This window comes from Saccopteryx leptura, chromosome 1, assembly GCF_036850995.1.
Source record: "Saccopteryx leptura isolate mSacLep1 chromosome 1, mSacLep1_pri_phased_curated, whole genome shotgun sequence".
Classification (NCBI taxonomy): Eukaryota; Metazoa; Chordata; class Mammalia; order Chiroptera; family Emballonuridae; genus Saccopteryx; species Saccopteryx leptura.
The window spans coordinates 99663052-99678282 of record NC_089503.1 but is presented as its reverse complement, the minus strand read 5'-3'; the positions used below and the strand labels follow the sequence as shown (position 1 = coordinate 99678282).

At 48.9% G+C, this 15231-nt stretch overlaps 1 protein-coding gene across 3 annotated transcripts in view; it reads right to left on the bottom strand.

Moving 5' to 3' along the window:
- Positions 1–15231, bottom strand: part of DSCAML1 (DS cell adhesion molecule like 1) — a 380712-nt gene that overhangs the window by 354899 nt on the left and 10582 nt on the right. For all 3 annotated transcript variants that reach the window (XM_066372545.1, XM_066372542.1, XM_066372552.1), the window contains exons 2-3: positions 8969–9286; positions 4765–4911 (exon numbers count right to left, since the gene is read on the bottom strand). In XM_066372545.1, the coding sequence (XP_066228642.1) occupies positions 4765–4911; positions 8969–9286 (465 nt within the window). The remainder of the gene's footprint in view (positions 1–4764; positions 4912–8968; positions 9287–15231) is intronic.

Genomic DNA, 15231 nt, shown 5'->3' with positions numbered 1-15231 from the left:
CTGGCCATCTTGGCCACAGAGAGGACCAAGGAACTGAGCCCTGAACTGAAGGAGAACTTCATCGGCTTCACCAAATCCCTGGGCCTCACCGAGGACCACATCCTCTTCCCTGTTCCAATCGGTAATGGCCAGTTGGGGAGAGGAGCAAGGGACAAGGGGACTGTCCTGGAAGAGGACACATGTAAACCAAGTTTCAAAGACAAAAGAAGAGTTGGGTATCCACAGGAAAGGGGGGATTTGTGCAGACCAGGCAGAGGAGACAGCAGGACCAAAGCAAAAGAGGCACAGAAGCCCATAAACTTGGAACCCTGGGGAAAATTAGACAGGTAGAAGAAGGGTGGTAGGCACAAGTGGGCTGCAGTCAGGGAGCACTGCCCCTTTTCAGAAAAGACCCCTGCGACCAGATTTCTCCTCGCCCTGCTCCTCCCCATCCCAGTGCGCCGGTGCACTCCCAGCCTGGCCAAGGCATGATGACAACCCCGCACTGAAGAGCCCCAGTCACACAGACAAGGCAGTTGATGCGGGCTTGTCTTCCAGAGCAACAGCAAGTACATCTGGCCCGCATCTGAGCTGTGTCCAAAACTCCCCGCTGGGGCCAAGACAGCCAGTCAGGATGCTGGTGAAGAGCATGCTGGGAAACTCCCATAGGAGCCTGCATTGATATAATCAGGTCTGGTGGAAATTAAAAGCTATTAGAAACAGGGCTGAATTTATCTTTATATCCAATAACATGCATTGTAATGGTGATCATGCAGATGGGAAATTAAACCATGTCTTGGCTTCACTGGAGGCCTTAATTTTAATTTATGTTCATGCACAGCCCTTTGCCCTACTACCCCTATGCTGCCAGCTCAGAAGAGCCAGTTCACCTCAAGACCAAGTCCCTGAGAGAGAAGAAAGGGGTAGGAGTCTTTACAGAGCCTGATGGAGGAAGATGACCAGCTTGAGAGAGAGGGAAGGGGATCAGAAAGGGACGGATGTATTAAGTAGCTCCAAGGAAAGGCAGTACTTTGAGGCTGTATCTCTAGCCTCTACAAATCCTGGGAAAAGCACAAAAAATGCTACTTAGAGTTTCAGTGATCAGCTCCAGGGGCTTACCCGCCCCTCCCAATGGTGGGCAGCTGGAGAGGCTAACCTGTGAGCAAATTCCCAACTCACAGAGCTTGCTTAGGCCCCAAGCCCTCTAATTCCTTCCAAAGCCCCTCAGAGAAAATCATTGAAAGGCAGACTCTTCATTTACACGGGTCTGTATCCACTTCTTCCTCCCAGAGCACCTGATCTGCCTGAGGAGATGTCTCCTGGGGCCTGACCGGTCCACACTGACCTCTGTTTCTCCTCCTGTACTCTTGCACCTACTTCTGCTGGCCCTGTGCTCTGTGGAGAATCTGAGTCCAGACTTGCAGATCCAAATATCAAAGTCAACACCATCCTCCCTGTTTCAGAAGTCCGGGGATGGGACATCACTCTGGCTCCTAGGTTCTTTCTTAACCTCAAGCCAACCTAATCATTAAATCTGCCCCCTCCAATGGGGAGGTGGCTGCCTTCCAACCTCCCAGCCAACACAGTCAGTGTGAGTCTGGATGGCAGAGGATCTATTTTTATTGGGAAAAAATCAATAAAGAATTTGCATTTTCCAAAACAGAAGCACGTAACACAAGGGCCCGAGTTCTGGCCTCTTGGCTGCAGAGACTGGATGAAGCAGAGCTGTACTCTCCCTGGTTCTCCTGGGCTCCTGGGGGAGGGCGTTATTGGATTGATGTGCTTTAGGAGGTCTGTCCCTGATCTACACTTTAGCCATAGAGAGATCTAGAATGATAATGGATGGGGCTGACGGGCTGGGCAGAGGAGGAAAACTCTGCAAGGCTAAAAGTAAGTAAGGGGTTCTACAGAACCAGGTTTAACAGAGCCCTGCAGATTAGCATCAAGCCCACTTCCCTGATAATTATGCCCTTTGGGGCCACCAGCCCAATTCAGACATGAAAGACAGCCCTGAAGCACCAACTACAAGAGCGGCCTGGGAGAAGCTCGCTGCCTCCAGCTCCTGAGCGCAGGAGCCAAGTCAACCTTCCTTCTCTCCTCTCTGAGCAAGCTACTTCCTCCCCTGTGCCCACTGCACTCAGGTTTATTTCAGTGACCCTGTCCGCGCTGTTCCCATATTCCTCTAGAACTCCCCCAACTGAGCAATCGTGCACTCACTGAACATTTAGTGAGCATTTACCCTGAGTGAGCCAGGTGGTGTGATACGAGCCAGGGAGTATGGATGAAAACCATCCAGTTCCCACCATTGGGAAGCTCAATCTAGTGGGAAACACAGTACTTGTTACATAAAAACCCATACACCCCAACAGGAAACAGCAGTGCAGAGGAGAACACGCTCTTCTACCTACTGCTAACTACCATAACTACAGCCCATCCTCAGTGTGCCGGGTAGGGCTCCAATCATTTTACATACATGAACTCACTTCAATCCTAATTGAACCCTATATAGTAGTTTATCCTCCTCGTTGTATTATAGTTGGGGAAACAGAGGCTCTGAGGGGTAAATGACTTGCCCAGCTGGTAAGCAATGCCATCTAGTTTCAAGGCCAGGCAGCCTGGTCCTAGATTCTACGCTCTCAATCACTGTACTCAACTCAGTTCATAAAAGCTTTTCCCAAAATACAATGTGGATTTTTTTTACCCCATCTGGAGGCCAAGGCCCTCACTGCCTGCCTGCAGGGTACATACAAGACTTCATTGTAACACCCCCTGAATACATTTGTTCAGGTGCTAGGAGGCATTTCAATGTGGAGCGAAGTGTACAGGCTGAGAAAACAGACCTGGATTCAAGCCTAGCCACACTACTAAATGTGGGATACAGAAGATTTTACTTTACTCCTTTAATCCTCAGTTTCCTCTTCTGTAAAGTAGGGGGGGGGGGGCTGGGAATACACTTATGGACATTTTGTAAGAATAAAATGAGACCATACATGGAAGGTTCTTAGCCCAGTGCCTAACATATGGTAAGCACTTAAAATTTCTCCCCCTTCCCCACCCTTCCTGTTCCCTCTCCGTCTATCTTTCCTCCTCTTCTTCCTCTTCCTCTTTCTCTAATTATTTTAATGAATATCACTCTCAGTCCATAAACCCAAGTGTATAAGAGACACTGCAGTTCTTTCTGCTCTTTGAATCACCTTCAATCTGACTCTATTGGACAGGAAATTCCATCTCCATCATTATTGGGGCTTCCCCAGCGAGGTGCCAGGGCCCAGGGTCTCTCTGGCCTCACCAGCCCATTGACCCTGCCTGCACAATCCCTTTGTGTCTCAGGCTGTGCATCTCATGCCTCATTTGAACACAAGAACCCTGGCCTCTTCGTTCCAGACCTCATGGAGCCACACAGAGCCACCCCAGGAGGGTCCAACCACTGACCACAGCACCATCGCTATTTCTGGTATTCACATGTCTCCTGTGTGTGGGCTGCCCTCAGAGGCTTCCTCTCCAGTCATCCTAACCTTTCCTGTGTGGTTTTACAAAAATGCAGGAAAAGCAGCTGTCTTCAAGTAGCTTCAGAGTTCTGTCCCACTACAAGTTCTAAGACCAGGAGAGACAATGGCCTGACCATCTACTTGGAAGTGAGAAAAGGAAAAAGTACCAAGGGCAAAACACTAAATATAGTCTCAAAAAACAAAAAAAGTATCCTGCCATGCTATCTGTAAATATGCCCAAGCATTAGTTCTTCTAGCTATACACTGAAACCACCCAAGGAGCTTTACAACTGCTGGTGCCCGGGCTCCACTCTAGAGACAGTGACCTTGACATGGGGCTAGGAGGCCCAAGCACTGGTGTATTTAAAAGAGCTCATTATGGTTTCAAGTGTGTCATGGAGTTAGGAACCCCTGCTCTACAGGTGTCATGCATAAAAGTCTGTTTTCCCCAACTAACTTGAAAACCTTGAATAACTACAATTATTTCATATGCCTAGTGATGGGGCATCAATGCTCGAGGGGCACTCAGAGAACATCAGGTCAAGTCCCTCTATTCTACAAAAAGAAAAACCAAGGTTCTTGGTAGAGAAAGGAAGATAGTCTTGCAATGTGACAGGACAGAGGGAGGGATGCTGGAAAGAGGGAGGGGGACCACAGTTTTATACCTGGAGGCATTTTGAGGACTTAAGCTTCTCTCTTGGGGTTTCTAGACCTGTTTTCCTGTTGAAGGGACAACCTCGAATAGAGAAGAACCAATCATGAAGGGTTCACAGTCACAGCAGTTCCAACAGGGTAAACTTACAACATGTTATTAACCTCTTCTGCCAACGCCAGGCCAGGAGTGAGGCCAGCTAGAATTCCAAGGAGGTCTTTATCTAACTCATGAAAAAGTCCCACATGGCCCTGCAAATATTCAGTGAGGAACATGGACCACAAACCAGCCTCTTATCTTCCTCTCCCCACAACCTTTCACAAATAAGGTGCTTCCAGCCTTGACTTCAATCTTCAAGGACAAGAAAAGCCGCAGGGGTCAGGAAGAGGGGAACCCCACTCCTTTGGGGAGTGTCTGGTGGGACCTTTGCAGACCCAGCAGAAGCTGCTGGCACCTGGGTTTTCACCACCCCACAAGAGATGTACCAAGCTGAGACCAAAAACAACTTTTTTGCCAAAGCATCATCAGAACAGTCACAAACAGCTCACCAGAACTATCCTCAAGATCTTGGCGAGCTCAACAACCAACTCAGTGCCTCTACTTTATAGCACCCCACCGCACCCCCTGCCTACTGGTCCTTCTTACCTGGGATGATGGAGACAGTGTCCTTCTCCCAGGACACAACGCTAACGTATTCCTGCACTGAAGAAGGGATGAGGCACTTGAAGACAGCCATGTTTCCACGCATTGACCTTTGATCCTCCACCCGGACGGTGTAGGGTTCCCTGAAAACTGCAGAGAGATGGGGAGCAGGGAAGTGGACAGCGTCACAAGGTTCAGCTGGGACATGGTGCAGGCCCAAGGAAGCCACAACTCCCTCAGCACCGCCAGGCCTCAGCCTCCATCACTTCTCCCCCACCGCCCACTGACTCAGCCCAGAAGCCTCCCCATGAACTTACTGCTGCCTGTGTACCCCTTCTGCAGAGCCTCGTCCCTGCTCCGAAACATCCAACCTCCTTTAACAAGACTGTACATTCAACTTCTAACCTTGCCAATTTTGGTGAGTATTAACAAACTATTAAATTAGAAGGACCAAGGACCTTAAGGGCAGCATCTAAGCCCTGCAACATGATCATGTTCAGCAAGGGGAAGTAAGAGTTATAAGGAAATGCACTAGACTTCATCTAAGGAAACCAAACTTGCCTTCCTACATTATTCTTGGGCTCAGGGTGGCAATAGTTTTGGGCACAGTGACCATACGTTGTCAAAATAAAAATTGGACACATGATCTAACAACAGACTTTTGTGCCACTTAATGTGAAAAGTAGTTTGGGAAAATGGAGTATAAGCAGAACTGGAGGGCTTGGTGATTTTAATGGAGAGAATATTTGTAACTATCTTTTCTCTGAAAATGCTGAATGCCAGCAACATGGACAGTCTCCAAGAGACTCCAAAACAAAGCTTCCTTGCTCTTTCCCACCTTCTGACATGATCTGCACCTGAACCCCAGATGTGCTCCTGCCTTCGGAGATATAACTTCCCCCACAGTGCCACGCAGGCCTCCTGCCTGGGTCCCAGGGCTGATTTCTGGGATGCTGGTAACCTGCGGCCACTCTGTGTGTCAGGTCCCACATGTGAGCAGGCCCAGCCTTAGGCGTGGGGTTGCGGGGTCTGGCTTGCCATCGCCCTGGTCCTCTTCTGCTTGACCTCTCCCGGGCACTCACTCCATCCTTCCAGCCCTTCTCTGTCCAGTAGAGAGAGAGTATCCAGAGCCCCACTGCCTACTGACCTTGTCCCTCGGCTGGCACCTGGGCAGCGTGCCCTCCTGCTCACCCTGCCATGGTTGCCAGGGCGACACATGGGGCCCAGCAGCCCCTCTGGCTCTGCACCTGCAGCCCCTCTGGCTCCATCAAAGCCTCTTAATTGGCTGTGTTTCCAGCAGGGCCAGCCCTGCCCGCCCTCCCTCCCCCCAGGTCACTATTCTTTCCCATCTCTGTTTTGTGGCTGTGATGGGAAGAGATACAGGTGAGGAGGAAGAGAAAGGAGTGAAGGGAGGCAGTGCCAGCTGGGCTTTGTGGGTCCGCAGCCCACTCTCCCGCAGGTTTGGGCATGGCACTGCCTACAGGTGTGGAGGCACACAGAGGGTCAGAGGAAGCTGACCCAGGAGGGAAGCAGGTGAGAGGAGGGACAGGGCTGGGGTTTGGGTGCACACCACCCAGGACAGGCCGAGGGAGCCAGCAGGGGCCAGTGGTTAAGAGTATCAAACAAGCAGGCTCGGCCCTCTCCTCATCTGAACAGCCGTGTGCTCTAGGCAAGAACTAGGTAACCTTTTGGAGCCTCCGCTTCCTCATCTGTAAAAGGAAATAACAACATCACAATAATAGTGATGATGATGATAATGGCAACGTGTAGAAGGCCTGGCACATGAAAAGCATGGCAACAATGTTGTGTGGCATTATAGCTACATCTCTGTTGTTACTACTGCCCAGCTGTTGTTGGGCAAGAGACTTAACCTTTGTTGGTCTTAGTCCCCTCATTTGTAAGAAACATGTTACAGGATTATTATGAACATTGCATGCTAACCCGGTGAAGGGTATGTAGTAGGAAATGTGACATCACTTCCTCTTAGCCTGTGAAGGGCAAAACTGGGCTCCAAATCCTGGCCTTGTGCCCCCAGCCAGGCACCTGGAATTTCATTAGGGGAACAGAGCAAAGGACCTACTCTGGAAAGCAATTCTATGGGAAGCCCTAAGGGTGATTCTCTGAGCATGACCTTGGGCTCTAAGGGCTCACAATCTCCCCCCAAACAAAATGGAATTAAAATCAGCTCTTTAATTAAGAGCTCTTAACCTTCCCCATACACACCTGTTCCCAGCTACTTGGAACCTTGTACTTGTGAGAGGCACTCCTGAGCCAGAGAGACCCAGGGGGTCGGAGATCTTGCAGGATCTGTCACTGGGCATGCAGATCAAGAAGCCTTCTCCAGAACTGACCTTCCTCTGCCAGGACAGATGGCACGCCCAAGGCCTGGTACTGCTGCAGTGGGCAGTCAGAACCCTGCCTGTTTTCACCCACCTAGAAAGCTCTGCTGAGGAAACCATTCCCTAAATTCCAGTGCATTTTCACTATTTGAGGCACACCTCACAACTGCTGATGACACACCAGTATATCATGACATCCTAGTTAAGGGTCGTTGATCTAAGCCATTTCGAGCCTCTAGGCCTAGCTCAGAGAAGGGAGACTTTCTGTGTTCTTTAAAGAGACTATCTGAGAAATTCTCACTCCCTTGACTCCATTAACTCCTCCAAAGACCAAATTCCTTCCCTGCTAGGAATTTTCCATCTTGAATTTTACGTGAATGCCTGTTCTCACGAGATAGATGATACTCAAATGTCCATCAACAGCGGGATGAATAAAGTGCAGTATAGTTGAACAATAGAAAACTGTCTAGCAATGAGAATGAACAACCCACACTTACACAGAGGAACAGGGGTAAATCTCACAAACATAGTGCAGTAAGTCCCTGAGTTACAAACATTTGACTTCCGTATAATTCACACTTAAGAACGGAGCCCCATAAGGGCTATTGGTGATCAACTGTAGTTGGATACCAGTGAACATGATATCATAGAGTTACTTGACTCCCATGGCAAAGAACTAACCAGTGAAGACCTTATGCAACTAGAGCAGCAGACGCTAGCATTTAAGGAAGAAAACAGGGACCTAGAAACTCCAAAACTATAAGTTTCCTACAGAAGAGTTAGCTGATGCTTTTCGTCTCATTAAAGCAGGAATGACAAAGTCACAGGAGCAAGAGCCTGATACAGAGAGGTTCACCAAAGTTTACCATGCAGTTACCAAAGGCCTGAGGTGATACAGGTCCATTTATGATGAGAAAAAGAAAAGCTCTGTAAAACCTCCCTTGATTCTGACTTTAGGAAACTGACTCCAGTAACACAATCAAACCCTGACTCTCTAACACAAGTCCCAACCTCTCCAACAAGTTTATCATCTGCGTCATTCAAGATTGTTTAAGGTTGTATTTGAAAATGTTCAAGTATTTGTATGCACATGGAGCCAAAAATAAATACTATGCTAAGGCAAACATCTAAGTTGCATTTAATAGGTAAATGTACCTGTTCCAACTTACATACACATTCAACTTAAAACAAACCTACAGAACCTATCTCATTCGTAACTCGGGACCACCTGTAGTGAACAAAGGATTCAAAAGAACACACACTGTAGGGCTCCACTTATATAAAGGACAAAAATTAGCAAGCACTGATAGGGTAAATCCTGCTAATCCTGGAAGTCAGGATTGCAGTTTTCACTACAGGAATGGTGACAGAAAAAGCCTAAGGGGGACTTCTGAGCTGCTGATATTGTGTATTTTAAACTGGGGATTAAACTCTGTGAAAATCCATCAAGCTGCATATAAATACACTTCTCTTTATATATTCTATTTTAATAAAAGTTGTTTTGTTTTTTTTAACGAAAGAAACTCACTGGATGTTTTCCATGGGTGAAGCACTAAATGAGCCCTTAATTTAAATGAGTGCTATCTCATTTAATGATCCCATGTAGTGCTAAACAGGGTAGATGCTGGTATCACTTCTGCAGATGAGGAAGCAGACTCAGAAAGGCCTGTTCTCAACCTAAGGACGTACAGGAAGTGGCAGAGCTAAGATTCCAAAGAACAAAACTTTTCTTGAGGGACTGACTTTTTCCAAGTTCCCCCAGCCCCCTGCCACCACCAGGAGGTTCCACACGTGTCTTCAGAAGGATGGGTGCTGCCCACTCCTTCAGACTGACTTCCCAGAAGAGGAGCCGGCATCAGTGCCCTTACCTGCTTTGACGCGGATGTTGGGGCTCCGGATCTTGCCGGCAGCGTTCTCCGCAGTGCAGAAGTAGTCATTGTCGTGGATAAAGCTATTGAAGGCGGAGGGGGAGAAGGGGTAGAGCTGCAGCGTCCCGTTGGCGTGGACGTGCCGGATGTGCGGCACGTCGTAGATGTCGTCCCCCGTGGCCAGGTACCATCGAAGGGCTGCGCTGGGGGAGCCCGTGGCCGGGCAGGGCACCACCACCCCCACGGAGCTGGAAAAGGTCACCTGCTGCAAGGAGTCATTTACAAAGTAGAGGCTGGTGCCGACATCTTCAGGGCGGGCTGCAGGGGAGGCAAGGAGAGAGGCTCCGTTAGCCGGACTCTTAATAACGACAGGCCAAGAGGCATGCAAAGCCCACACATCTAATAATGGTCAAGCACCTGTCGTTCAATAAGTGCTTACTGAATGCTGACTACACACCAGGCACTGGCAAAGGTGGGTAAGGGGCAGTTCCTGCCCTATGGAAGCTTCTAGCCTAGCACAGGAATGACAAAAGTTAAAACATCTAATTTTCCATGCTAAGCCTAGTCCATGGAGAGAGGTGGCCACCATTCTGCTATGGTGAAGGATCTAAAGCCATTGCTTATCAGTGGTTTTCAACCTCCCGTCCTGGGACCAGTGTACCAGAAATTTCCTGCCCATCCACAAAAGAGTTAAGCACCCTGATGTTGTATGAAGATGATAGACCCAATGATCTTAATCAAATTTACTTATGCTCAGGATGATTTCTGCCTTAGCAGCCCCCAAAATAATTCTCTTATTTTCACGGGCCCCCAAGTGTAAAACGTTGAAAAACACAGGCTTCAATAATAATAAATATTTATTGAGCAGCTACTATATGCAGGCAGGTTAACACCCATTACCTCAGTTCATCTGTACAATCATGAGAGGAGATGGCATTACTTTTTTTTTTTTGGTCATTTTCTTTTATAGGCTGAGAATAGTTATGTGATTGCCTGAGATGACACAGCTAACAAGCCACGGAACCCATTGCTCCAAAATTTGAACCCATTTCTCTGAAAGAGGACCTCAAGGCCTTTTCTATCATACCATAGCTGAAAAACAAAAGGTCTAAGAACATGTTCTAAGAAGAATGACTGAAGGCAGTGGGGATGCTCGGCTGGAAGATAGAAGACTCCGGGAGACACTGAGAGCTGCCCTCCACCTCTGCAGGTCAATTTGGAAAATACAAAGCCCCAGAAGGCTGACTGAGGACCATCAGTACAGTGGGTGGATAAATTGGATCTTGGGGAGCAAGAGACCAACCTCGGTTCTAAACCTATCCCTGGCGTGACTGCCTATGGACTTCCTTTTCCCTCTCTGATCATCTTTTCCTTAGCTTGAAAAATGGGAGAAGGATGGGTAAGGCTGCAAGCCCCCCCCCCCCCCGCATCCCCGACCCGTGGCCACCGCAGCACTCCATCACACGGGAGAACGTGCTCACAGTTGCAGCTACCTAACGATGGCAGGGCAGCCTGACAGGGCAGACAGACATCCAACTCTCATCTCAGCATAGGACCTAGGTCTTTCCCCCCAATGGGAAGCAGTCCTGAGCGGTGGATTCAGGGTCCACCCCCTACTAAGGAACCTGCCCCCTTAACAAGGGCTACCTCTGAATGAGTAGAAGCAAACCCAGAGGAAGGGAGAGCCTGGTCCCAGGTCTCCTATTGGAAGCCATTCACTCTCCACCAGGGAGATCAAGAAGCAAACAAACCACTCTGCTGCTTGTTTAAAGAACATTGCAGGGCACCCAACTTGACCTCAATTTCCACAACTTTATGGGAAGGGGGAGGACTCACATCTGGACTGTATTAATATTCTTGGCTTAACTCTGAGCTGAGCCTCCAGGGAAAATATACCACGCAGCTCGTTGAGGGAGGCCATTAAGCCTCATTGGCCAGAGCAATTCACATCATCTCATACAAAGCCGTTAGGAAGCCATTAGCAGCCGTGCTGGAAAACACATTCGTGGGATCCTTGCTGCAGTGTCAGGGGCCTCCTCTTAGCAGCAAATGCATTTGCTGTCACCAACAGGCGCTGCACCCTCAGTGGCTTAAAGGCTCCCAGAGAGAAGGGGCAGCATTGCCTTTCATCCTCCTCACACTGTCTCCGCTGTGACGGTCCCATGTTGGTAGCTAAGCAAGCCCACTCTGGGGAAGAGGATGGTGGCCTACCCACAGACCCTCAGAAGCTCAGAGCAAGCCCAGATCACAGCAACTGGAGTATCCTCCTAGACCATGAAATCATACCATTTTATAGGTATGCAAACCGAGGCTTAGGAAATCTTCTAAGTTAGGAAAGCTTCCCAAGCTCACTCGCTTTCTGAAAGACTTCCTTATTAAGATTCATTCAACAAATATTTGTTAAGCATCTTCTACATGCCAGTCACTGTTGCAAGCACTTTACCTACATAACCTCTTTTAATCCTCCAACAACCCTATGAAGTAGGCATTATTAACATCCCAGTTTAAAGGTGAGGAAATTAAGGCCCTGAGAGATCAAAAAGCAACTTACCCAAGACTATACAACCAATAAGTAAGGGCTCTGGGAGACAGGTTCAGGCAGTAGGAACCCACAGTCTGATTTCTTAACCATTAGATAATTGTAACCACTCTAGTAACACTTTCCTCAGATACCACCTGGCCACCAACTTCCATATTCAGCTAGCCAGGAACAGAATTTATACAACATATACACACACACTCTTCCTGAGAGGGACCCCTGTTGGACTTGATATTTCAGACAATGCTTAGCCTATGAGAACAAGGGATATCACTCTGGGGTCCTGGCTGCTTTCTGAGACTGCCTACTTAATCGAACACCCTCACCATGGTAGCTTTATGGATATTGGGAGCCAAAATCCATCAAGGAACAGAAAGACTCTACATGATTCCTGACAAAGGGACTTAGAGAGTTCAGAAAGAGTCCCGAGGAAGAGGAATTCAGGAAGTGTCTGATTCGAGGGTAAGAACGTAGTTAGGGCTAAGTATGATATAGCCCCAGTAACGATAACTCCACCAGCCATAATTCCCACTGCAGACTTCACATCTGCATAACTTCCTAGGGGATGTTACTATTATACTTCTATTTTACAGATAAGGAAATTAAGACTCAAAGTCAGCTAACTTACCCAAAGTCACACAGAGTGTTAAGTGCTGGATCCGGACCGGAAGCCAACTTTACCTCACTTTCAGAGCCTGGGATAGAACCGCTCTATTTTATGAACCACACTGAAGACAAATCAAACCACAAAATCCATGCTGGGTTCCCTTCCCCAACATTTCTTCCATCCACTCACCCCACACCAAATGCACGTTCCTAATCTTCTCTCTGTCCCACCTACCCTGCCCGCCAAGACAGTCCCTTTCCCAGACCCTCCACCCTTCTCTCAGGAGCACCAACCACAGAGACAGCAGCCTTCCTAAACTCAGGGCCTTGGATCCTGCCAGAGCCAAGGACATGGGGTCCTCAGCAGCTACAAATGAGTAGATTTAATTGATGAATTGACTGAGATTGTCCAGCCACCTGTCAGGGCTGATGAAAGGGCAGATTTATAGCAAAGGGAGAGGAGCCTCATATTTCTCCCACCCAGAGATGTGCGCTGCTGTCTTGTGCGTCTGGGGGAGCTGGGAGGATTAGACAAACCATTCATTCCCGCTCACAGCCCTGACAGTGCATTGCCATCATGAAACATCACCCTCAGGTGTAAAACAATAGCATTTTGCACTTACATCGAACTCATATTTTACCATCACAAGGCACCTGTCAGCTCAAAATGCAGAAGCCTTGCCATAAACATTAATTTAGGCTTACCCCATCTGCCAAGAGAAAGGAGTGAGCAAATCCACAAAGGGGAAACTGAGGCACTGACCACCTCAAATCTCTGCCACATGCCAAAATGAAGGCTGGCGCCAGAGCACCCGTGAGTGGCTGAAGCAGCAATGGGTACCTGCAGTCACCTTGCCCTGAAAGGGGAGCAGCAAGAACCTGAGGAACTCCCTGAGTCTCGTGTGGCCTCTGAGGTGGGGCTTTCCCTCCTTCTCAGTCACCTGTTGGAGTCTGCAGAGCAGTGACCAGACCTCAGCAAGCTTTGAGAGGAGACCAGAAGTTTAGCACAATAGAGGAGCCCTGGGGAGATGTCTGACAGTCACATTCCCTCCTGGGGCTCACCTCTGACCTGCTGGGTGACCTCAGGCAAGTCCAATTAGTCTTTCTGAGCCTCTGTCAAAAGAGGGAGGACTGTATCATCTCACCTGCCCCTCCTCCTCAGGCTGCCCAACAGGTAAGAAAGTACTTGGTTCCTCAGAATGAGAATGTATGAATATGAGGGATGGGGCTGCTATTCCTGTCCCAGTCATCCCCCCCCTCCCAGGGCTCTGGTAATGGTACAGGGTGCCTAAGGTTATTTATTGCGAAGGGTGACGAGGGCACAGCTCTCCTCTGCGGCCGTGCAGAACTCCAAAGTCTTCCCCACCCTTACTCATCCCAGCCTACTCCCGCACTTCAGGGCTCTCCTCCCCCTGGTCCTTTCTGACCCAGGGACCTAAAAAGACCTTTGTTCCTTTAGGAGGTGATGAGCACCAGCCACTGCTCAACAGGGCCCCTGGCATGGAAATGACATCAAAAACAAGGGGCTGTAAAGGAGATGAGCACAGGAAAGGGCTAACCCAGAGCCAGGGCAGAGTGCAGAAAAGGTTGAGGAACATCCAGACAAGAGCCACTGGGAGGGAAGGTAAGTTACTCAGCAGCCAGAGAGATAGCTTTGAGAATGGGGGGCTTGCACTGAGCCTCCATAAAAAAGCACTTCTAGAGAAAGGACAGCCTGAACGGTGGCTCAGTGACAGGTGTGGATGGGGCATGTTTGGGGGACACAACAGAAACCTCCCAGGCAGGGGCAGTGGGCGGGACTGGGGAGAAGCCGCAAAGGCAGCTGGGCTGACCCTCAGTGGTGGACGGCAGGGGGAGGTGTGCAGGCTTCTTCCCAGGTGCACAGTGGATTACCACCCATGGCAGGGGCGATGGAGATTATTCAAGCTCTTGTAGCCCTATGCCTGACTCCATTTTGGACATACCCCCTGTCCCCTGCAGGCTTATTGGCATGGCTAATGGTACAGAGTTCTCAAAGGAGACTAACACTGATCGAGCACCTACTGTGTGCCAGTGACTGGCGTTTGCATGCTTCAAGGGCGTTTTCTCACTTAATCCTCATACAAAGGCATGAGGTGGGCCCTGTTAGTCTCATTTACAGGTGAGGAAAAAAAGGCTTATGGGGAGAAATTCTCCAAGACCGTACAGCTAGATGGAAACAGAGCCAACATTCAATCAAGGTCTGCCTGGCTCCTGGGCGAGAGTGTTAGCTGTCACAATGCTGAAGGGTTCAAAGTTTGGGGCCTGTTGAGGTTTCTCCTTTCCTTTTTTCTGGAAGCCAGTCCTAATTTGGAAAATAAATCCTTGGACAGGAAACTCCTCCTTTCCCCTTAAATTCCATCCCCCCCCAGCTCTTTCTTCCCTCCAAAGACAGAAGCAGGCATATTCACAGAGGGGATGAGAGGAGGGGAAACGCTTCATAAATAAAGAGAGAGACATTCAGATCAACAGCAAAGCTTCTTCTGGTCAAAGGGGAAAATGGATTTTTAATAGAAAATGGAAGTTCTGGGATTGGTTGGGATATGACAGACGCCCAGACTTAAACCCAGTTAATCTTCTCCGCCGTTTAACACGGAGCACCACCCGATGCCGTGTTTCATAAAACAGGCTCCAAATTGCTGGGAGATTAGAAGTGTAGAAATAGCACAGCAATATTTTTAAACAAGAACTCGCCCCCAGGCATTTGGGTTGCCCCCAAGGTCACCACTGAAACCTAAATACCATTGCATCAACTCACTCCTCTCCCTGTGCGTCTAGTTGTCGGGATTAGTTCGTGGAAGGAAACTGGACACCCATGCATTTGACACCCATGGGCCCCCATGGGTTAGGATGGAGGTGTCTGGCCAACTGAGGCTTCCTCCCTGGTGCACATTGAATTATCCCCATGTCATCATCTCCAATCATTGTAAATGCCAGTCCAAGAGGACTGAACTATTAACACCTCGCCACCTCCGCAGGAAGAAGTGAGTCATTCTGTTCTCTTCCTTTACAATATTTACTCATCTCATTCACTGGACTTTTCCCCCACAAGCATCTGCCAGTGCTGGGGCCCCTGTCACACCCCTCACTCCAGACAGAC